The sequence below is a fragment of the Sciurus vulgaris genome (genome assembly GCF_902686455.1).
Source record: "Sciurus vulgaris genome assembly, chromosome: 2".
NCBI classification, from domain to species: Eukaryota; Metazoa; Chordata; class Mammalia; order Rodentia; family Sciuridae; genus Sciurus; species Sciurus vulgaris.
In genome coordinates this window covers 147712346-147737166 of record NC_136462.1, presented here as the reverse complement: position 1 = coordinate 147737166, position 24821 = coordinate 147712346, and the positions used below count along the sequence as shown (strand labels likewise).

At 34.7% G+C, this 24821-nt stretch overlaps 1 protein-coding gene across 4 annotated transcripts in view; it reads right to left on the bottom strand.

Annotated features, from left to right (window-relative positions):
• FANCI (FA complementation group I) overlaps positions 1-24821 on the bottom strand; it is a 75479-nt gene that overhangs the window by 16679 nt on the left and 33979 nt on the right. For all 4 annotated transcript variants that reach the window (XM_079127505.1, XM_079127503.1, XM_079127506.1 and 1 more), the window contains exons 12-23: positions 24414-24550; positions 23445-23625; positions 21719-21806; positions 13965-14095; positions 13435-13505; positions 11944-12058; positions 10416-10538; positions 5401-5469; positions 2415-2516; positions 1103-1273; positions 901-1022; positions 216-380 (exon numbers count right to left, since the gene is read on the bottom strand). In XM_079127505.1, the coding sequence (XP_078983631.1) occupies positions 216-380; positions 901-1022; positions 1103-1273; positions 2415-2516; positions 5401-5469; positions 10416-10538; positions 11944-12058; positions 13435-13505; positions 13965-14095; positions 21719-21806; positions 23445-23625; positions 24414-24550 (1475 nt within the window). The remainder of the gene's footprint in view (positions 1-215; positions 381-900; positions 1023-1102; positions 1274-2414; positions 2517-5400; positions 5470-10415; positions 10539-11943; positions 12059-13434; positions 13506-13964; positions 14096-21718; positions 21807-23444; positions 23626-24413; positions 24551-24821) is intronic.

The following is a 24821-nucleotide window of genomic DNA, read 5'->3' as shown; positions in this document are numbered from 1 at the left end:
CTTATTAGTCCACTGTTTCTGCTTTTTAATAATTTGAAGCACCTCTTTACAATGCCTACTTGTGACTGTCCAGCTTTCATTTCAAGCTTCTTACATTTCTTACTGTATACACAGCAATATTTGTGAATCTAATTGTACAAGTGAACCTGCACAGGCTGCTATCTTTACACACTTTTACTGGGCTGCTATCTTTACACACTCAAGTAGAACCTTACCTGAAAAGAGCAGTAAGAAGATCAGACACAAATTTCATGGACAAAAAACTATCATTTGTTTTGTTGGTCATTTTAGCTTTGCCTTTACCAGCTTTTTCGCTAAGGATGTCAGAGAGTTTCTTGTAACACATGAATAAGCTCAGAACCTCCTCGAACTTATTCTTACTGTGTAGAAGGAACAGACAAACATCAGGATTATTATGGCCTGATGCTACAAAGAACAATAAGGAAATCACAATGCTTCTTAAAATGTCATATTTTAGACATAACAGTCTAAACGACTGGACCTTCATTAACAGCATTCTCACTCACATTCATCTATCTAGGTCCCATTCCCCGCTTATTGATACTATGTCAAAGAGAGCATTAAAGTCTAATACTAGCACAAATAAATTTTTCTATTAAAATGAGGAGTACTTGAGTTCAAGATCTGGGGAGTTTTGAATAAATGAAAACCTGTTAGAAGACAACATTCCTGACTAGCATATCCTTTAGTGTTCTCTGATAGAAAGTAGTTTGGTCTTAGGCTAGGTTAGACTTCTGTTTAAAAGATATTATAGTCTGTGGTCTGTTTAGGGCTTAACAGTGCTAAGAGTTAAAAAAAAAAAAAAAAAATCTTATCCATTTGTTCTAATATTCGTAATATATTCATCAAACTACAAATGGAGTTATAGTAATACCTTACCTAAAATTACTTATGGAGAAATTATATTCTATTAGAACCTCACAAACTCCCATCACAAGAAATGCAGAGATATTATTTTTGATACCAACACCAGTGCTCTGAGAAAAATCTGCTGATTTATCCTAAAAAACATAAGATAAATATTAATATGCTAACTTATTAAAAACTAGATTATTCAATACACGGAGGACTTAGTCATTACCAGTTCAAAGTCTTCTAGCTCACTCTTAATCATTCTATTAGTAATAGACTCCAATATATCATCTAGTTCTTGGTAGAATCCCTCTTCTTCCTCCTCATCTCCCTGATGCAGGGGCATCACTCTACTCTTATACCAGGCCAAACAATGCTGAATACAACACAGCAGATAATCCTGCAGAAGAACACAAATAAATAAGCAAATCATATTCTTGAGTGTTAAGGGATAACCCAAGACACTACTGATATTCAGTAAATAATTCTTAAGAAAGCTTAAGTAAGTTATTTGTTGGCATTACAAATAAAGTATATCTGAATTTAGAAAACTGGGAAAACTTAACTGAACTAACAGGCATTGTTTTATAAACCTTTCTTAAAGAAACTGGTCTCATAAGTAGCTGACATTTCAAAATGCAACATTAGATATGTTTCAGAATGCAACATTAGATATGTCGTCTTTAGTTTGACAGAAAAACCCCTGGAGCCAGTTTGTGAAGTTAAATGGTTTCTAATTCCTTTGAGTCCCATAGGCTGTCCTAAACATAAGAGGTTTATGTTAAGGAAGCATCCTAGGCTGAGAACAAAAGGCATACCAAGACAGGTTTTGACAACTGAAAGACTCACCTCCCCACTGCCATGATTTCTAGGTCTTTGGGACAGGAAATTTCAATTTTTGTCCATTTATGTCTTTGTGATGCCAGGTAACAAGAAAAACAACGCACCCCCCCTAGCTCCTCTGAAAGTCTGACAGAGTGCCAAACTAGATCAACCTAAACCATATATTCTCTCCAACTAAGCAGGTCCCTGGATTCATCAACTCCCAGGTGACATCTCCATTCTAAAATATAAGTATTTAAATACATTTATTTAATGTACATAATCAAAGATAAGATGTTCCTTAAAGTGGTAGATGCCATGATTTAGCAAAGTGCTAACTTGAAGTTATTTTACTAATAGATACAAAGTGCTAATGGGTCAGAAATTATTTATTTGGGTATTGGGGGTTGAACCCACTTCACCACTGAATCACATCCCAACACTTTTTTAAAAATTTTATTCTGAGACAGGATCTTGGTAAGTTGCTGAGGCTGGCCTCAAACTTGGCAATCCTCCTGCCTCAGTGTCTGGAGTCCCTGGGATTACAGGCATGTACCACCATGCCTAGCATTTAGCAGTGATAACCAGAGAAGATTTCAGAGTAAAAATTCATTGGAAGAATTAGGAAGAAAGCTCCACAAGGAAAGTAATCTCTTTCTGAAGACCAATCCTATTGTTACCAGTAAAAATAATAGTTGTAGGAGGAATAAAAATCTCACCAATGGTTCTTGTAGAGAGACCTGATCTCCTTGGGTCAGAATACAAGCTTCTAATTTCAGAGGAGGCAGCACATCAGGTTTTGGCTCATAGAACTGTTTTAACTGTGTATAGCAAGGGGGGAAAAGGTTATCACTGTTCATGAATACTTTTTTCACTTTTTTTTTGGGTACTAGGGATTGAATTCAGGGACACCTTACCACTGAGCTACAACCTCAGTTCTTTTTTATTTTGAGAAAGGGTCCACTACATTGTTAAGGTTGGACTTGAACTTGTGGTCCTCCTGAGGAGTTTACAACATGCAAACCATGCCCAGTTACTTTACACTTTTTTTAAACTGGTCAAGCTAAAGGTTATTTCATATCTAATGCCTTCTAAGACACATTTCTCAAGTGTCTGAAGAACAGTACAACAAAATTTATATTGCTTTGGCTCACCTAGATCCTTTGGCCCTTGCTTCAGGCACAGTACTAATAAGAGGCAACTTCCCTATTTCGCTTCCAGCACACTCCCTCACACCAATTCCTAAACTTGCATAGGAAATCAGCATTTTCAGTAGAGTGTGGTAGTTAAGATTATAGGCTCTAGAGTTTTCAGATGAGCTAAGTCCAAAATACCAGTACCAGTACTTATTACTGATTTTGATAAAGTTCTCTATATCTTGGTTCCTCATTTGAAAAAGAGTATAGTTGTTAATACGAATGCTATATAAGGATTAAACATGACAACAGATGTAAAGAGCTTTAAGCACTACTTGGCATATAGTAGAACTGAAAAAAATGTTGGCCAGTATTCATTTTTTTCCTTTTGAAATCTGTATTTTAACCTCAATTGTGAAGCACTGCCTTCAAGCATACTTTATATTTCTGTGAAATGTGTGAACATAGATTGATCATTATAATTTGAAAGACATTATTAATCAGGATCTATGTTTTATACAGGATCAATAGGAAGGCACAATGAAAAGCTTTTTGAATAGCAAAGGACCTTCCAATTATACATCTGAGAACTTAATTTCAAAAGGAGCTTCTTCACAGCAAAGGAAACTGTCAGCAATGCAAAGAAAGAGCCCACAGAGTGGGAGAATATCTTTGCCAATCATACTTCAGATAGAGCACTAATCTCCAGAATCTATAAAGAACTCAAAAAACTCTACTGCAAGAATTCAAATAATCCAGTCGACAAATGGGCTAAGGAAATGAATAGACACTTCACAGAAGAAGATCTACAAACAATCAACAAACATATGGAAAAATGCTCAACATCTCTAGTAATAAGAGAAATGCAAATCAAAACCACCCTAAGATTCCATCTCACCCCAATTGAATGGCGATTATCAAGAATACGAGCAACAACAGGTGTTGGCGAGGATGTGGGGAGAAAGGTACACTCATACATTGCTGGTGGGACTGCAAATTAGTGCAGCCACTCTGGAAAGCAGTGTGGAGATTCCTTAGAAAACTTGGAATGGACCCTCCATTTGACCCAGCTATCCCACTCCTCGGCCTATACCCAAAGGACTTAAAATCAGCACACTACAGAGACACAGCCACATCAATGTTCACAGCGGCTCAATTCACAATAGCCAGACTGTGGAACCAACCTAGATGCCCTTCAATTGATGAGTGGATAAAGAAGCTGTGGTATATATATACAATGGAATATTACTCAGCCATAAAGAATGATAAAATTATGGCATTTGCAGGCAAATGGATGAAACTGGAGAATATCATGCTAAGTGAGATAAGCCAATCTCAAAAAGCCAAAGGAAGAATGATATCGCTAATAAGTGGATGATGACACATAATGGGGGGAGGGAAGGGTTAGTGTTAGGGTTAGAGTTAGGGTTGGGGGGGCAAGTATGGAGGAAGGAAGCTCTGTATAGAAGGAAAAGAGGGGTGGGGGGAAGGGAAAAAATAACAATGAATCAAACAACATTACTATGTAAATTTATGATTGCACAAATGGTATGCCTTTATGCCATGTACAGACAGAGAAACAACATGTATCCCATTTGTTTACCATTAAAAAAAAAAAAAAAAAAAAGTAGGAAAGCACTCAAAAACTTACACCATGGAAATCATCAAAGGTTCTGAATCAGGGATTTTCTCTAAATTTTATTTTTTTCTAGAAAGTTGGGTTGTTAAACATTAAAAACAAAACACTGAAAAAAAAAAAAAAAAAAAAAAAAAAAAGAGCTTCTTCAGAGTTATCACAAAACAATGAGAGAGAGCTAGCAAGCAAGTACACATGGTTACTTTCTACCAAAATGATACTAAGGGTCTCCAAGAACCCTCCTGGAAAAAAACAATAAAAATTACTGGCAGAGCTGGGGATATAGCTCAGCTGGTAAGAGTGCTTGCCTTGAATGCACAAGGCCCTGGGTTCAATCTCCAGCAGCACCACACAAAAAAATTACTGGTATACGACTTATATCTTAACAAAGCTATTAAGGATTCAAATCAGTGTTTAATTAATGAATGTTGAGAGCAAAAAGGTCTTATTTACACCAGGTATTTTCCACCTGAATTCTTCTCATCTTGATGGTCCTTTGAAATATTTCATAATTTTAAAACATTTTTTTAACTGAAAAGTACAGAAAATAACCTAACATATCTATGTATGTGTCACTTGGATTGAACAGATGTCCACATTGTGCTATATTTACTGTAGATTTCTTCTTTCTTTCAGAAATAAAACATAACAGATATAGGTAATGACAGCATTTGTAAATGGTTCTACAAAAGGTCTCTGACTTAGGATGTAGATAGCTAATTCACAGGGATAACAGTTAGATGGCAACAATTCAGCAGATAATAAGTGGTAATTGACATAAAACCCAGAATAGCATGATATACCACAGGCCACCCAGCACGACATACCATTTTATTAGTTGGGAATTATTCTTTGTTTTGAAAAGTCTAGAAAAATTCACTTGCTTTTCAAAGTCTCACTGGTTTCCCTGTATTATGTACAAATATATTTTACCTGTGAGAGCAGAGTCTGCATGATTGAATTAGCCAGTTGAGAGTTCCTTCGAAGAACATCATAGAACCCCTAGAGCAGCAGAGAATAATCTCTTTAACAGAAATACTAGTGTTTTAAACAATCATAATTTTAAAATACTATTTTTATCCTACTCTTAGTTCTTTGATAAAGATAAAAACTCTGTTAGCTAGAGGGAAAACAGTTTAGAAAATTTAGATTATCTGTCTACACGAAGAGATATTTTATTACCGATCACAGGGCTAATAATCTCACCATAATCCTCACTTTTTTTTTTTTTTTTTTTTTTTTGGTACCACAGCCCAGGGGCACTTAACCACTGAGCCACATCCCCAGGCATTTTTTACATTTTATTTAGAGACAGGCTCTCAATCCTCCTGTCTCACCCTCCCAAGCTGCTGGGATTACAAGTGTTTTCCACCGCACCAACAAATTCACACAATTTTTAAGCAAAGGTCCACTTTGGCTTTGGCATACTTTGCCCCATCAGAGTCGGGAGGTTCTAGGTGTCTATTCTTTTTCCTCATCCTATATTAGTGGCCTTTCCTTTTAGGACATTCTTCCCACTTAGTTTACAGGGCTACAAGGACCTAAATACCCAAAAGCAAATGATCATGACATTTTTATTTTCCCCCCATCAAAAATTTCCCAGTCTTGGTTAAAAACTACTCATATTAAACTCCTGGGGAGAACTTTATTTTTGGAACCTGCAAAAGGATGTAAGGTTGTACAACTTACCTATGAGAAAAAGCAAATGATAATTGACCAAAAACTTTTTTCAAGAAAAGAAATGAAAGATTAGCCCCTACTAGGCATTAATATATTTTACAGGGCATAATAATAATAAAAAAAATGCTTTGTCTTGGCACCAAAATCTAGAGGCAAAATAAAGGCTAGCAAAAAGGAGGCAAGTGAACAACTGGTTAACCTGAAGGGAAAAAGTTAGCTCCTTCTAATAGTAGAACAAATTCCAGATGAATTAAGTAACTAAACATAAAAAAAAAAAAAAAAAAAACAAAAACTAAACCAAAAAAAAAAAAACCCTCACTAGAAGAAAAAATGTTAGTAAATGTTCACAGGAAGAATAGACTCTATATAAAAATACTAGATATCTCAAAGGGAAAAAAAAAAGATTTGGCAGAATGCTTGCTTACCAAATGCAAGGCTCTAGGTTTGATCCCCAGCAACCCCCTATACACGCACAAACTGATTTAGTAACAATCTATTTCTATAGGTCTAAAAGGATTATTAATTTTAAAAAGCAAATAAAAATCTGGCATATACTTAGAAGAAATATGACAAAGAAATGTTTACATCAATACATAAAGAGTTCTTTACAAACCAAAGAAATCTAGAGTAAGTACTGATGAATAAATGAACTCTGATACCCTAACAGGTTTAGGTATCTATGATTCATTTCAAGTTTATCTTTTCTGGTATATGAATGACTACAGAAGAGTCACAAAGATTGTCTAAGACTGCCTATCTTTAGTAAGGCATGCTTCAAGATTGGCCCTTCTAGGCTGGTGATTGGAAATTTAACTGCTAAACAGATCCTTACACGGACACAAACCTTTCCCTAAATGGTAAGAGTGGTTCAATGTGCTTAAACTGTACAAACAATATAATTTATACTGAATATGTTTTAGTTCTAAAAGTCTGGAATTTTGGTACATGCTAGGCAAAGGGAGCTTATGTGACCAGCCCCCAAAAATCTTGGGTGCCAAGCATTACACTTTGCATATGTCACAATTCATTTGCTTGGGGAATTGAGTGAATCCTGTGCAATCCCACTTGGAGAGAACTCTTAGGCCTGATTTCCTCCTGACTTTATTCCCTGCACCTCTTCCCACTACAGATTTTGCTGTAATAAATCTTAGCCATAAGAATACATACGCTGAGCTTTGAGAGTCCTTCTAGTGACATTTTTAGACTGGGAGCAGTCTTGAGGATCCCCAATATAATGCATAATTGTACGAAACCCTTTTCTTGAAAAGATCATTCTTTCCCGAATGACATTGGGGTTTTCGTAACCTTTTACTTTTTCAAATGTTTTGACCATTCTAGATCCTTTTCATTCTATTTGAATTTTAAAATTAACTTCTTACTTTCCACACTCACAGAAAAGTCTTCTGGGTTTCAGATGAAGCTGCAGTGAATCCATGCTATTTATTTGAGACTGAAAACGTTGGCAATATCGAGCAATCTGTGAACTCGTCGTATCTTCCCTTTTATTTAGTTTTAACTTCTCCCAGCAAGTCTTTGAGGTTTTTGCTATACCTATCTTGCACATCTGTTAGATTTAGTCTTAAGTGTTTCTTTTGTTATTTATTTTAAATATTTCCACTTCTAATTATTCAATGCTACCATGGCAGAACTAAAATTAATTTTTTGCATGGTTATTCATCTTATATCCTAGAAGCTTACTGAACTCATTTCTGTAAATCCTTTAGTACCATCTATACCACTCAAATCAAGACCACGTATTCCTTCTGCCTTTTAATCTGTATGGCTTTCTTTTGCTTGCACTGCTGCATCAGATAGCATCTCCACTACAAAGATGAACAGAAGTGTTAAGAGCAAATACCTTTGTTTCTGATCACAAGGGAAAGCATCCATTCTTTTAATGTTAGATGCCCTTCATCAGAATGAGGAGGTTCCCTTCTAATCCTAGGATGCTGAGAGTTTCTGAGCAACTGTATCATAAAAGGGTGCTGAGCAAAGATTTTTTAATAATTAAAAAAAAAAAAAAATCAGGAGCTAGAGGTGTGGCTCACTAGTAAGTCACTTGCCTAACATGGGCAAAGCCCTCGGTTTGATCCCCAGCACTTCCCATTAAAAATAATAATAATGCTTGCAAAGGTGTGCCATGAAACTAATCTTAGACCCTGAATGTGGTCAAACATTCACTCATAGTAGAAAAACTAGAAACATCAGAAATGCTCCAAAATAAATAGTTAAAATACTCTATTAAAAAACAAACATACACTCCTTGGCCTATACCCAAAGGACTTAAAATCAGCATACTACAGAGACACAGCCACATCAATGTTCATAGCTGCTCAATTCACAATAGCCAGACTGTGGAACCAACCTAGATGCCCTTCAATTGATGAGTGGATAAAGAAACTGTGGTATATATATACAATGGAATATTACTCAGCCATAAAGAATGATAAAATTATGGCATTTGCAGGCAAATGGATGAAATTGGAGAATATCATGCTAAGTGAGATAAGCCAATCTCAAAAAGCCAAAGGACGAATGATATCGCTAATAAGTGGAGGATGACACATAATGGGGGGGAGGGAAGGGTTAGTGTTAGGGTTAGAGTTAGGGTTAGGGAGGGGGGCAAGTATGGAGGAAGGAAGTACTGTATAGAGGGTAAAGAGGGGTGGGAGGGGTGGGGGGAAGGGAAAAAATAACAGAATGAATCAAACAACATTACTCTGTAAATTTATGATTACACAAATGGTATGCCTTTACGTCATGTACAAACAGAGAAACAACATGTATCCCATTTGTTTACAATTAAAAAAAAAAAAAAAAAACAAACATACAATTTGGCATTAAAAATCATGTTGCCAGATGGGCACAACTGTAATCCCAGGTACTCAAGAGGCTGAGAGGCAGGAGGATTGCAAATTCAAGGTCAGCCTTGCCAATTTAGTGAGACCCTGTCTCAAAATAAAACCAAATTTTAAAAAAGGACTAGGAATATAGCTCAGTGATAGAGTGTTCCTGGATTCACCCCAGTTCCACACACAAAAAAAAAAGTTGTCAAAGAAAATTTAATGAAGTAGGAAAATGATTACAACATAATGTTGAAATAAAATCTAGATAAATCTTATTTCAATTTTGCATAAATATGTATATATGAATGGCAAGATTAGCAATACTACTAAAACAGCATTTTTGTATTCTCTCTGTACTTTCTACAATAAGCCAAAAAATTCAGTGTCTGGCAACTCCTATAGATCAGTAAGTGTTATTTTAAGACGTCAAATGAAGGTATAATAGCTGCTCCCTGAAATAACTTCTACTTATACTAGTTTAGAGTATCTAATACTCTCTACTCCTTCCACAAAACATTTGTGCTGAAATATATGACTGATTTACTAGATGCTAGAAATGTACTTCCATACCACACATTTCTGTTCCCACTAGCTGAGTTATATGCTAATACAAGTCAGCAGTTGTAACCATCCTTTATATTTGATAACTGTACCGCCATTATAATTATGTGATTTAATCAGACATTCTATAAACAGCTGAACAACCAAATGTAAAAAAGAAAAACCTTGTTCTGATAAAAACTAAGCTGAATGTTTCAGAAAGACTTTAAAACCAATTTCTGATTAATTAGATACAAGAAAACTGTAAAAGCTACAGAAAAATCGACCCATCTAAAAGGTTTCTGCACTAAGTCTGTGGCTAGAGTATATTCGGGTTTTTACTCCACTTTAGGTAAACAAAAATTTGAAGTTACAGGGAATAAATTAAGGGTTTTGTTTGGATGAGGGACAAGAAGTTACATAATGGCAAGCTTGGTCTTAAAAGACTGGCAAGTGAACAATACATTTAAATAAATTAAAAGTTAAGGTGTAGCAACACTTATGATTCCTCACCTTAACTTTCTGACTCACTGTTACAATCTACTGATACTAATTGCATAAGGGCATGTCTAATGGTTTTTTTTTTTTTTTTTTTTTTTTTTAAGGTACCAGGGATTGAACTCAGGGGCACTCAACCACTGAGTCGCATATCCAGCCCTATTCTGTATTTTATTTAGAGACAGAGCCTTGCTGCTGCTGAGACTGGTTTTGAACTCGTGATCCTCCTGTCTCAGCCTACTGCGCCACTGGGATTACAGGCATGTGCCACAGCACCTATCTAATGTATTTTTATAACCAGGAAAACAATTTTTTATAACCAGAAAATAAATTAATTTGGGGGTGGGTAAGGTTTGCTACATTCCTTCCACTCTACTGACTTACCTCATAAAGCATAAGTCGAACATCAGCCTGCTGGCCTAAGCATCTCCTCAAACTATCCATGATCTCAAGGCAGAAAGTTTCATTGGCAACAGAATTGTAACGGCTGTGAATATCCACATGAACCTGAAAGGGAGAGGCCAGTTCACATCCATCTTAGGTGTTTCCATTAAGGAGTAAAATAAGTCTATTTTTGGTCAAAGAAACGGACTGAGCTTTCCCTATGCTAAAACCCAGAACTGAGGCAGACACTATAATCGCTACCATACAATGGTGATGCTCTTACTCTAAACTGAGATAAAATAATTTTCAAGCATTTTAACGAAATCAAATCTTCTCCCCATTCCTTAACAATGTCAGCTGCTTAGGAAGCACTAATTATCTTATATTACTAAAACACAGCAATCAGAATATACATGACTTTATTTAAAAGGCCTAAGAATTTCTTAAATATCTTTAATAGCTAAAAGTATCTATCTCTTCCACAAATTCCAGAGATGTTTAGAGGTAGAGACTTTTGTTTAGGAATGGACATGACAAAGAACTGACATTCTTTGACTTCAAATAAAACTGGTAATTACAAAAACTTTCTTAATCCTTACTTCAGATATGGTGAAATAATTCATACTGTCTGAGGTCAAATCCTAGTTCTACCCTTTACTGGTTATATAAATATAACCTTGGGGACTGGGGGTGTAGCCCAGTGCTAAGAGTACTTGCTTAGCATGTGTGAGACCCTGGGTTCATCAACATCCCCTAAAGCAATAAATAAACAAATAACCTTGGGCAAGTACTTAACCTCTATCAGTCTTAGTTTCCTTATCCTTAAAATGGGAGCAATAAATGGGGTAAAAATAAATAATGACACCCACTATTCCTCATATTTAATTTAAACTGTATGTTACTGGCAGGTTTTATACAGTTATACTAGAGCAATGAAGAACTCTTAATGAAATAGCTAATTATGTCTATTCATAAACTCTGTAAGACATCATTTAAATCATGAAGACAATTTTACTGCTCAAAATTTCGATTATGAAATTACTATAAAGTTTCATTTTCTCAGATTACATGTTTTAATGGTACAAAGTAAATAAACTCATTTATTTTAAAATTGGGTATAATACCTAGCCTCAGACAATGATAGTTAAGCTTAAATGAGATAATAAATGTAAATCACTTAAGTACAGTGTCGAGCACAGTGATATCCAATAGAAAGGTATTATGAACCACAAATATAACCCATTTATGTAATTTAAAAATTTCTACTAACCACATCAAAAAAGTAAAAGGTAACAGGTGAAGTTTTAATATTTTTTAACCCAACAGGTGACAAATATTATCTCAATGTAAAATGAATATAAAAATTGAGACAAGTATTAATTGATAACACCACCATCATCATCTTTAAGATAAAACTCAGTTTCAAGATCATTCTTAAAACTACAATAGGAATTTTTAAAAAGGAGTATTCATATCATTGGCTTCTGCTTCAATGCTCAAATTAAAAGTTAGTGTGAATGATCCTTACCTGACTGACACCAATAGACTGACTGCACTGAGAGGATGACAGGCTGCCTAAAACTTTAAAGTTCTTCAGGAGCAACAAAAACCCCGCAACTGCAGATTTTCGGGCATCAAGCTGGCTAGCTCAGGAACACAGAGAAGGATAACAAACAGCATTAATTTTATAGGAATATGAATACCCAGTTAGTGCCATACAGAAAAAGAATACGTATAAAGAATGAAGCACAAGCCAGGAATGGTGGTGCACACCTATAATCCCAGCAGCTCATAGGCCGGGACAGAAGGATCCAAGTCCAAAGCCAGCTTCAGCAACAGTGAGGTGCTAAATAAGCAAGTCAGTGAGATCCTATCTCCAAATAAAATACAAAATAGGCCTCGGGATGTGGCTCAGTGGTTGAGTGCCCCTGAGTTCAATCTTTGGTACCCTTTCACTCAACCCCCAAAAAGAAAGTAGCACAAAATAAACAATCTATATTTTTGAATTAAGCAATCAATTGTTTAAAGCAATCAGAGATATGGAAATTCAATTATTTTTTTCATTATCATCTTAACCTCATGCATCTATCTGAACTTTCTCTCAAATCTTTGTGGGGATAAGAATTAGAGTGATGAGGTCATAAAATGGGCTGCTAACTCAAATTTAAGTACTGAAGGGCAAAGGAAATGGCTTAGTTCTTCTGTGTCCAAAGGAGTGCTTCTCTTCACAAACTCTCACAGAGGAGTGCAATACTGTGCCATGTAAACCTTCTATCCAGAAAAATGACACATGCTAAGGCAGGTTAAGGCTCAATGATTAATTCATGTTACACATTCTACAACATGCAATTTTGTTAGGTGAGGATTAACACAAAACTGACAATTCTAGAACAGAGAATAGCAGTAGTATATGTTCCTCTGAACATCTGTAACATCACAATTAATGTGATATTAATTGGGCATCTTATTCTACAAATACCAAATGCTTTATATATATTACTGTCTCTTTATTTTTAGAATACAGTATTACCATACCTGGTCCCTGACCACAATTCTGATGTTCACTAAAACCGAAATACTTGAGTATATTCTTCTTAACTAAGGTACTTAACCTATTGGAACTACTGCCAGCTCAGGTTTCAGAGAATTTGGCAATGGAACTTCTTCCTAAAGTTTATTCTAGGAGTAGTATAGCAGAGTACTTGAGATCGCAAGCTTTGATGTTAGATTACTTCTACCATCAACAACCACTTGACTTTTGGAAAGCCAGTAATCTTCTCTAACCCTGTTTCTTTATCTATAAAATGGGAACTGAAGCACTTTGCACTTCACAGGGTTGCTCTGAAAACTAAATGAAAAGAAGCACATAATATACTTAGCACAATGCCTTACTTGATATGAGTGCTCTGCTGGATTAGGAATTTCATGTGAATAGGTGGTACTGGGAGATGGCAAAGACAACTTTTAGTTGCAACTTTACAAAGTATAACTTCCTATGATTTCAAGGAATGCTGCATACCTGGCAAACATAGCCTTCCGAAGGACAAGTATCAAGGAGTCTCTCATTGACACACTGACTTTGAGAAGTGGCTGAAGGAAGAAAACTCAGTGGTAAAAACAGAATGAATTTGCTTATTTATTAGCTTTAGCTCATGTCTACTATTATTGTTAGCATTAGCCTTTTATAAGGAACTTTGGTTCTGTTGTATATACATTTTAATACTGACTACACTTCATAAGGATAATAGTATACTTTGAAACAGTAAATTGAAACTAGTTTTGAATATATTTGTAAACCCATTGTATGCAACAATTTAAGAGAATTTCAATTACTTCACCAACTTGAGAATGAATCCAAGGAGAGAGAATAATGCTACAAAGAGGAGTCAAATTGGAACACAGGCCAGCTCAGTACTCTTGCCATTTTACTATGAAGTTTTATATCTCAGACTCAAGGGACATTAATATTTATAAAGAAATGTATCAGACTTCCATTACATAGTTAACCTCAGTTTTGATACAAGTTAAACTTTGATGTCAAAAACTTACCTGCACTGCCTTAAGTAGGCCTTGTACAGTCTGAAGGGGCAGGAAGGACAAAAAGTCAAAAGCTTCTGTGACTTTAGAAGAACAGCTCTGAAGAACTAAGGGTGCATACATGATGATATTTGAAAGTAAATCTGAAAAACAGAATCTATAATCAGTTACCTCAACTTAATTTTTAAAATAGGAAAATAAATGAGGAAAGAAATGATAAAAAATCTTGTTCCTTTCTGAATTAAGTATACAGCAATACAAATTTCTACTAATCAAACACACTGTTTCTCCAATGTCGTCAGGATACTTTAACTTTTTTTTTGTTGGCAGTACAAGACAACAAAAATTAAACTGCCTCAAATAAAGGAAGAAATCCAACATGGTACCTAGACAAGTAGCACATCTTCATATTTCCATGCTAAAATAAAGCAAAACATTTATGAATTTTTTATGTGTAAGCATAATATTGTCCTATCAAGAATATCTGAAGTTTAAAATATGGGTCTCTCTTCCTTCAAAAATTTGAATAATTCAGTTGGAAGTCAAAAAATATTTTAGAAAAATTAAAGAACGAATAGATCAAATATCTAATAATGCCAAATACTTATTTATCTAACAAGTGATAAAGTTTAAATATGATTCAACACAAAAAAACAGTTGATGTACTTTAGAAAAGCAGTGAGGAAATCCAGTGAATCTCACCATCATGTACATCCACAAGACTAGCGTCCTAATTAAAATAAGACATATTTCAACTAGGTTCTGAAAAATGAATACAATTTAAATGCTCAAATGATCAGGAAGGTCTACTAAATATAAAAGTAGAAAGGAAGAATAAAACCTATTCAAAAGATGACAGGAAAATCAGTAGCACTGGAGTGAAGGATTCAGAAAAGTATACTATGGAGGTTAATGTGGGAAAAGTAGGTTAGGATCAAACTGAAGGACCTGAAGTACCAAAATGAAGAGCTGATAATTTGTTAAAGAATATACTGATGATTTCATAACAATAGGGTAGTTTTTTTTAGGAATACTAATCTGGCAGTAATATATAGTCTTAATTGTTGCAGGGAGAAGAGAAGGCTGGAAAACCATTTAGGAAGCTGTGGATCAAAAAATTTAAGAGAATTACTATCAAAGTATGTTCTCTGAACACAAATTAGAAATAAGTAACAAATATAAAAAAAATTCTCAAATATTTGGAAACTAAACCCACTTCTAAATAATTCATAAGTTTAAATACAAAACAAAAACAAACAAAAAACACCCACAAGGGAAACTAGGAAATATTTGGAACTAAATGAAAATGAAAAAAATGATGGGATGAAGTTAAAGTAATATTTAGAGCAAAATTTATAGCTTAATGCTTACATTGGAAAAGAGTTAAGATCTCAAATTAATGGCAAAAGTTTCCAACCAAAGGAAGAATAAATTAAGCTCAAAGTAAGAAGGAGAAAAGAAACAAAATACAAAAAAGAAATGAAAGTGAAAAATAGAAAAAAAATAGAGAAATTTTAAAAACTCAAAAACTGGTACTTTGAGAATGTCAATAAAATCAATAAATGTGCCAAAAAGAGAGAATACACAAATTATGACTATCAGGATGAGAAAAAGGACATTAAAGGGAATATCTAGACAGAGTGTGGTATACCTACAATCCCAACTACTTGGGAAGTTGAGGCCGGAGGATAAGTTCAAAGTCAGCCTGGGCAACTGAGGGAGACCCTGGCTCAAAATTTTAACAATTATGAAAGCTGAAGATGTAACTCAGTGGCAGAGTGCTTGCCTCCTGTGTGCTATGCCTTGGGTTCAATCCCCAAAAGAAAAAGGAATATTCTGAACAGCTTATAGAAATAAACTTGTTAACTTAAAAACAACAAAAAAAAACTTCTAAGATAACGGAAATAGTCTATTTCTATTAAAGAAATTGATTTTGTAGTTCAAAATCCTTTCCACAGCACAAGGAGACTTGGAACATAGAAAGAGAGAGAGAAAAAAAGAGTAAATATACAGGTACAAATAATGGTTGAGAAGTTGGCATTTTTTGTCCTATAAAAGGTCAGAAGGTAAAAATGTTAGGCTTTATGGGCTTTATAATGTGTGTTACAACTACCTCAACTCCACTGGCATATAGTGTGAAGCAAGACAGTTAACACTTATGAATGAACATGGCTGTGTAGCAATATTTGATTTACAGATTCTGAAATCTAAATTTTGCATATCATGAAATATTCTTCAAATTCTTCCAATCAGTAAAAGTAGTATAGTCGGATGTGGTGGCTCATGCCTATAATCCCAACAACTGGAGAAGCTGAGGCAGAAGAATTGCAAGCTCAGTGGTTGATTGCCCCTGGGCTCAATCCCTGGTACAAAAAAAGAAAGACAAAAGCAAACATATAGAAGGAAAACCAAATAAGCAGCAATCAATGAAATTAAAAATGAAAAATAGAGTAAAGTAAAAGCAAAACCTCATTCAACGTAACTTCAGCCAAAACAGATTGTATGTTGAAGAGGCCTTCATTAACACAGCCAAAGAAATATACAGGAAGATCCAGAAGGGTTTATTTCATGTTCACAATGAGGCAAATGGCTTCAATATTGGGCCCCAGTAGTTGATTTCAATATATTACTGGGACCCAGCACCTCCCAGCAGAACCACTGTGATACAGGATCAGATTCTGGCTGTTGCTGAATATTTGACCTGAGCTCTTTTTTTTTGTTTTTGGTTTTTTTTTTTTTTTCCTTCCTAGAACAGCTTCAGATAAGAAGTCTTAAAGAAAAAAGTTTTTACTTGCTTTGGCTGAGAGCAGCCTCTTTTCAAAAAGGTGTGCTATTCTGCTTTTCCACTTAAAGAACAGGAAAATTTGGGCCCTTATTGACCTGTCCTTCTTCAGGGACAGGAGCATTCCCTATAGATTGGGGCTCTTTTCATCCTCATTTGAATATCTAAAATGTTAGGATCAAAGTTAATTTGTGATGGTAGTTCAAAAATAAACAATTTAATCAGCATATATGATATGCCCCCCACCAATAATTAGTAGAAAGGACCAAGTTTGAACACTTGAGATGACTAGGATTTGGCTGGCCTTAGGACAGTGTAGGAGCTGCATAGGAATTTCATTGAGTTTTTAAACTTCTTTGCTTTTGGGGGTCTACTTGCCACTTTGGAAGAGTTCTTGCAGAAAGTAGTTCCTTCTACTTGGCTCAAGGTAGCAGTATGGATGTGAGGTGTCCCCCAAAAGCTCACATGTGAGACAATGCAGGAAGGTTCAGAGGAGAAATGATTGGGTTTTAAGAGACTTAAACCGATCAGTGAATGAATCCCTGATGGGATTAACTGAAATGGTAGGGTGCGGTTGGAGGAGACTTGGAAGTGGGATATGGCTTTGGGGTAGATGTTTTGTATCTGGAATGGAGACTCACTCTGCTTCCTGATGATGCAAGCTGCTTCCCTCTACCACAATGATGTTCAGCCTCACCTCAAGCCACAAGGAATGGAACCGGCCTTCTATGGACTAAAACTTCTGAAACTGTGATCCCTCATATAAACCTTTACTCCTTTATAATTGTGCTAGTCAGATTATTTAGTCACAGGAGCAAAAAAGCTGACTAAAACAGAAGCTTCTTTACTATCTCACTGCTGGTTTCTGTCTCTTACCAAACTTGAGAGAAGTGGAGTTGGTCCTGGACCTGTGGCCACTTATCCTTACCTAAAGAAAATATTCATTCCTTTTTCATTTTGTTTAGGGACCAGATCTAACATTGTAGTGTTCACTGAACTGAACTCTACTATTTCATCACACTCACTTTTTTATTTTTATTATTTTGGTTGTAGATGGACACAATACCTTTATTTTTATTGTGGTACTGAGGATTTAACCCAGTGCCTCACAATGGGCTAGGCAAATGCTCTACCACTGAGCATCCTAGCCCCATACTCACTTCTTAACTAGATATATTTGGACTCTCTAATTAAGCTTGTTTACTGAACATGGTATATTTATTCTTACTTCTGTATCTTTGTACATGCCCTACTCTCTACTAACGCTGTATTTAAAAGTCCAACATTTTTTCCCTTTAGGAAGCCTTCAGCAACTCTCCTAGGGACTTCTAAGCAATTATTGACATGTACCCCTTAGAGCTTTCCTTTATTGGTTTTTCATATGTATACTTATTTGTACATGTTACTTTGTAAATATATTTTTATAGTAGTTTTATATACAGAACTTGTCTCCTCCTATAGGTTGTAAGCTCTGCAGAGCAAGATCCATGTCACCCCTTTATTTTTATAAACCACTTCCCCCACCATTTCTTTACCGTGCCTAGTGCTACTCATGATGTGATTATAGAATATCTGACTAACACACTTAAAAACTTAAGACTTATTTTAGATATTAGAGGAAACAAAAGGCTTTGGAGTCATCTCTCTGTAATCCTTTTCTCTTCCATCTGTTTACCCTGGGTTATGTATTATTCCTTTTCTCTCCTGCCTTTCTCTGGCTCATAGCCTCCATTCTGTGCAGTATACTGGAAGGCTGCTTGCTACCAAGCAATAAGATAACTGGCTGCTTCTCCAGTCCTCCTTTTCAGATCATTCAATACTATCCTAGCCATATTTGCCTTTGCTTCACTCATCATATTACCTTCTGGGTCAGTAGCTTTTTTTCCCTTGATATCTCATGTACTTCCACAACACTGAGATCTCATTAATTTTTATGATTTTTGTTGTTAATGGTTTGTTTCATTATTAAATATGCATGTATCCCCCACTCAAAAACAAACAAACAAACAAACAAACAAAAACCTGACAAGCCTCTCTAGTTAGCCAGACTGACAAAGAAAAAGACACAAATTACTGGGAATCTAGAGTCACAGATAATGTAACTTCTATGTACAACATCCTACACTGTTTTCTGAATTACCAAAAAGTATTAGAACTAGTAAATGGATGTTAGCAAGGTTTTAGGATACAAGGTCAACATAAAACAGAAGCTGTATATCTATTTGCACAATTAATCAGAAATTGAAATTTTAAGATATGCCACTTTAACATCAGTCTCAAAAACATATAAAATACTTAAGATAAATCTGATAAAAGGTATGCAAAGATCCACACAACAAAAACAAAGCCATATTGAAAAGATTAAACAAGGTCTAAACATATGGGGAACTATCCTGTGTTCACAGGTTAAAAGACTCAATATGGTTAAAATTCCAAACTAACCTCATAGACTCAAAACAACCTCAATCAAAACTTGAGCAGTTTTTTTCCTTAAAAAATGACAAACTGGAGTCTAAAACTTATTTGGAAATGCAAAGGACCTAAAAGAGTCAAACCCATTTGAAAAATAAAGTTTGAGGACTTAACCATATCTGATTTTGACTTGCTATAATACTATAGCAATGAAAACATCAACTGACACATAGATCATTGGAATACATTCCTGAAATAGACTCAGATACATGGCTAGTTGATTTTTAAACAAAAATACTACTCAATGAAGAAAATTATTTTAAAAATTATTTTTTTAAAATTTTAAACAATTTTGCCAAAACAATCGGATAGTTATATGCAAAATAACAAATCAAAAATATTAAAATCCCTTTTACCTCACACAATAAACAATATTTAACAAACATGGATCACAGATCTAAGGATAAAGGTTACAACTAAATAACTTCTAGCAGAAAACACAGGAGATCTTGGGTTTGGCAAAGTTTTATATTCGGCACAAAAAGTAGAAATCATAAAACAAAATCAATAAATAGGACTTTATTAAATTAAAAATGTTTGCTTCTTAAATGACATTGTTTAAAACAAAAAACAAGAATGGGTGAATATTTGCAAAACATGTGCAGTCAGACCTCCATATGAACAGGTTCCATACCTATAGGTTCCCCATCTATGGATTTAACCAATCATATGTAGAAAATGTGAAAAAATTTGATTCTGTTGCTGAAATGTACTCTGTAGTTGTGTCTGATGGTCACGTTTGTACAGAACGTGTATATATACTCTTTCTTATTTCCTGAACAATACAGTATACTATTTATATAGTAACTATACCATATTAGTATCATAAATAATTTAGAGATGATTTAAAGTTTATGAGAGGATGTGTATAGGTTATATGTAACTACTATGCCATTTTATATAAAGATCTGAAGCATCTGTGGATTTTGGTATCTGAGGTGGTACTGGAACCACTCCCCCATGGATACCAGGGAGATGACTATATCTAACATGACTTTTATTTAGAATATATAAAGAACTCAAATGCTAAGAAGGCAAACAACACAAAATTTTTAAATGGGCAAAAGATTTGAACAGTCACTTGACCAAACATGATATACAGATGACAAACACATGAAAGAAAAATTCAGCATCATTAGCCACAATTAGATACATATGAGAATGCCCAAAATTAAAAAGAATGACCATACCAATTGTTAGTGACAATGTGCAAAACTGGAAACACTGCTGGAGGAATGTTGAATGGTACAACCACTTTGGAAAAAAGTTCAACAGCTTATTTAACTATTAAACATTCACTTATTATATAATGCACTCAATCCATTGGGTGTTTTCCCAAGAGAAATGAAATCATACGTCTACACAAAGACTTACAAAGGAATATTCATAGTAGGGGTTAGTTCCAAACCAGAAACAACCTAAAATATCTCCAAGTGAATGAATAAACAAATTATAGTTATATTCACAACATAATATACTATCAATAAAAAGGAATCAACTATTGATACACGAAACAATCATGAATACATCGCAAAAGAACTATGCTGTGTGAAAAGAAGTCACCACCCCCACAAAAAAGTGTGTACACTATATTATTCCATTTGTATATTCAAAAAAATGGTATGTAAGGGCTGGTGGTATAGCTCAGTGGCAGAATATGTGCTAGCAAGTACAAGGCCGTGGGTTCAATCCCTAGCCCACACACAAAAAAGACATTTAATTTATAAGCAACAGAAAACAGACTAGAGATGGGCAGTAGGGGGAAAAGAAGAGACACTATGAAGCATTTGTGGGTGACAGATATATGCATCTTGACTGTGGTGATGATTTCACAGATGTTCACATGTATTGAAAGTAATCAGACTGTTATACTTTGAATCTGAAGATTGTTATACATTAACTATGCCTTAATAAAGCTGTGAAGAAAGGGAAAAAAGCAGAATAAACATGTTAAATACTGAACTTTGCATAACACTGACACTTAAGGGTAGAAGAAAAGTTACTATTAAAGGTGAAAGAACTGGTCACAAGCATGATAAGCAAATTAGTAATTATCAGAGAACCTATTTAAAAAGTTTCAGGGAAACTGTAAACAGCACTGAATGACAGAGAAATTAAATAAATTGGTGACTAAAAGGGCAGTGTATTTAGACATGAGAAGATATGTACTAAAAACAGCAAATTCCTAGGTCACCAATGAGACAAATACTGGCTTCAAAATGTCTGGTGCTAAGCAGCTAGGAAGTCAACAAATAAAAGAATGCAATCATTGGAAAAGTATTTAAAAAATAAAACACTGATGAAAAATGAAAGCATCCCTCATTACTTAAAATGTTTCCTTCCTTATTTACAACCACACACAACATACATTTAAATGTCTTATTGACACCAAAATCGAAAATATTTCATTAAACTCTCCTGTATCATAAAATGTTTTTCCTAGGACCAAATCATTACGATATTTAAAAGAAAAATTTTCCAAAATTTTATTTATCTTTTCAAAGTGCAGTACCTAAGAAATGACTGATGGGAGAGGATGCTCTGGTAATAACCCTGTTGAGGACTTGCTCCAGAATTTCTTGTCTGATCATCTCATGGATCTAGAAAGAACAGAACCAATATAATACTCCTGAGTGACTTTCAGCTTATAAGATCATCAGTGCATATTAGGCAAGATGAGAAGAGTTTGGATATAAGTAAACCTCAACTGTTTTATTCTAAAAAATTTAAAAGTCCATGAAATTTTTAAGAAACATAAAAAAGTTTAATTTATTCCTTCTCAGTTTTAAGAAGCAGAGCGGTTGCCTGAAAATGATCCATTCTAAATTTTCACTTGAACCTGATTACTTTGATGTACAGACTACTTCTTTCGAACTTCAGACTACTGGTGACTTGTCAGAAATATGCTTTGATAAAGCCAAGATCTGTGAAATAAAATCAAATGGATCCTCTCTGGTTTTGAAAATCATAAATTTCAAACAAAAAGTTATTGTGTTTTTAACCATATTATTATCTAAAAGGCTTATTTATATTAAGTATATTTACAACTCAAGAATTATATCATTTACCTCAAAGTTTTGGATCAAAATGCTGGATTTTTTTTTTCTTTTTTAGTTATTGATGGACCTTTATTTTATTTATTTATATGTGGTGCTAAGACTCAAACCCAGTACCACAAACATGCTAGTCAAGCACTCTACCACTGAGCTACAACCCCAGGCCCAAACACCAGATTTACAATTAAGATTTATCTCCTGATACTTTTGGTTATAGTTATATTAAGCAACTGAATGTCAAGAAGATACCTTAGAACTGGGCAGAGTGGTGCATGCCTTAAATCCCAGTGGCTTGGGAAGTTGAGGCAGGAGGATTACAAGTTCAAATTTAGCCTCAGCAACTTAGCAAGGCTCTCAGCAACTCAGAGAGAACCTGGTCTCTAAATAAAATATAAAGAAGGGCTGGGGATGTAGCTCAGTGGTTAAGCACCCATGGGTTCTATCCCTGGTACCAAAAAAAAAAAAAAAAAGGACAATTTAGAAGCATCCCTAGCAAAGTTTGTTTAGGATTGGATGTGACCTTGCTTTTTTTATTTCAAAGGAAATAAAATTTTAAAAACTATTTGAGAAAGTAAGATTGAGATGATAGTCACAATTTGGTAATAATGTAAAACATGTAAATTTCACATTTGAGTTCTTCAAAACGATAAACCAATAAGCAAATTCTTCAAGCCTAATGCTCTCTGGTGACCTAAAAAAATATTTTTTGTATAAAGGAACAACATTAAGTTCCTTTTATGTACAAGGAATAGCATATTAATCAGACCCTGAGGGCTGGGGATATAGCTCAGCTGGTAGAGTGCTTGCCCTGCATGCACAAGACCCTGGGTTCAATTCCCAGCACCACAAAAAAAAAAAAAAAAAATCAAACCCTGGATAATAAGATTTAAAAAAAAAAAAAAAAAAAAGCTGAAAGAAAAAATACATGCTGAAGTTATGATCAAACTTCTATGGAATGATCAGAAACAACAGGATAAGTGGAATACATGAAAAGGAAGAAAGAGAAAAGTAAGCATTCCATCAAACTGGATCTATAACGTCCCTTTACCAAGCTAAGCTCTGTCATCAATACTGTCAAAGTACTATATAACAAATTTTCTTATCCACCAAACTTCCAGGCAAATGTCCTGCTCTACTGATATTACTTAAAATTAGGAAATGGTTGCCAAACTACAGTCTCACCTTAAATGTTTCCAACAGGATATTAGCTCCCAGCTTACAAGTATGCTGGTTTGGCGTTTTAAAAAGACTAGAACTGGTTTCAATAGTTTTTCCTTCAAGAATCTTCTTTGGCCCATATGAATCCATTAAAATGAAGCCAAGTTCTACCAGGCCCTGAGTAATATGATCCCAACTATGAACACTGCAAGAAAAGAAAGCTTAGTTAAAAAGAAAAACCTGGCAAGACACCTACTTTTATATTCATTGCTGTCACACACTTTCTAACTTAAGGATAAACTAACACACTTCACACACCAATCTTTTCTTTTGTGCAACCTTATCTGGCAGAATTCTGAATTCCTGGATGTAAAGTAATGGGAATGAGTTGCAGGGTGGTTTCCATGGACAGACAGAAAAATGAGTAAATCTAGAAACTATGAATACTCAAAGATATATATAAGAAATTGGAATACTTCAATGTAATAATCATTAAAGATTTCCATTCATTTAATGACCAAAAATTAATTTTCTTCTAATTCCCCTAACACTGACAATACTTAAATGATATACGAACTTACAAACCTGCCTTCCTCCCTAAACTGAAGCCACACTACCACAAGGTTAGCATACAGAAGTACTCGGTATATATTTATAACACGAATGGATAAATAGTCTGGTTCCAACAGCATGAGCTGAAACTACAAAAATACTTTTGTAAAATCGTAGAATCTTTGGTGATTATAACACTTTGTCACCCTTTCTAGTGAAATTGATAAGCTGGGTAAGCTTGTAAATAACCTTTATATCACTGTATCTATATGTTTAACAGTAATTTGCTTGACCAATTTTAAGGGATTAAACCTTGATATTATGAAGTCAACAATTGTAATCATCAGTTTTCTTTGATGGGCCATAAGTATGGTGCCACACTGCATTTTCTACACACTAAATACCTTATAAAAGTATTTGGAATATAGTTCAACAACTCACCTATTCTTTACCACTTCCAAGATCATGGTTGAAACACAGGATCTATGAGGTACTAGATTCTGAAGAAATTTTGAGCCTTGGAGTAGCTGATGATCCTTAAAGCTTTTCACAATGGAAGTCTTTAAAAGGTCAAACACCTAATATGATGGAAGAGATAGGGAAATGAAAAAAATTACTGCTCATGCTACTGCTCATGCTCAGTTACCCTGTAACTGTTGCTATAAACTTCCACTCACATGTATCCCTATGAAAACTGCCTGGAAGAACACAGAAAGTTATGACTTTCAGGGGAACCTAAGAATTGGAGAAATGCCATCTTTGGGCAAGGAAAAATATATATTATTTTATAAATATTACCCAAAATCTAAGAACATATGTGAGAAAAAAATGGTAAAATTTTATTATTTT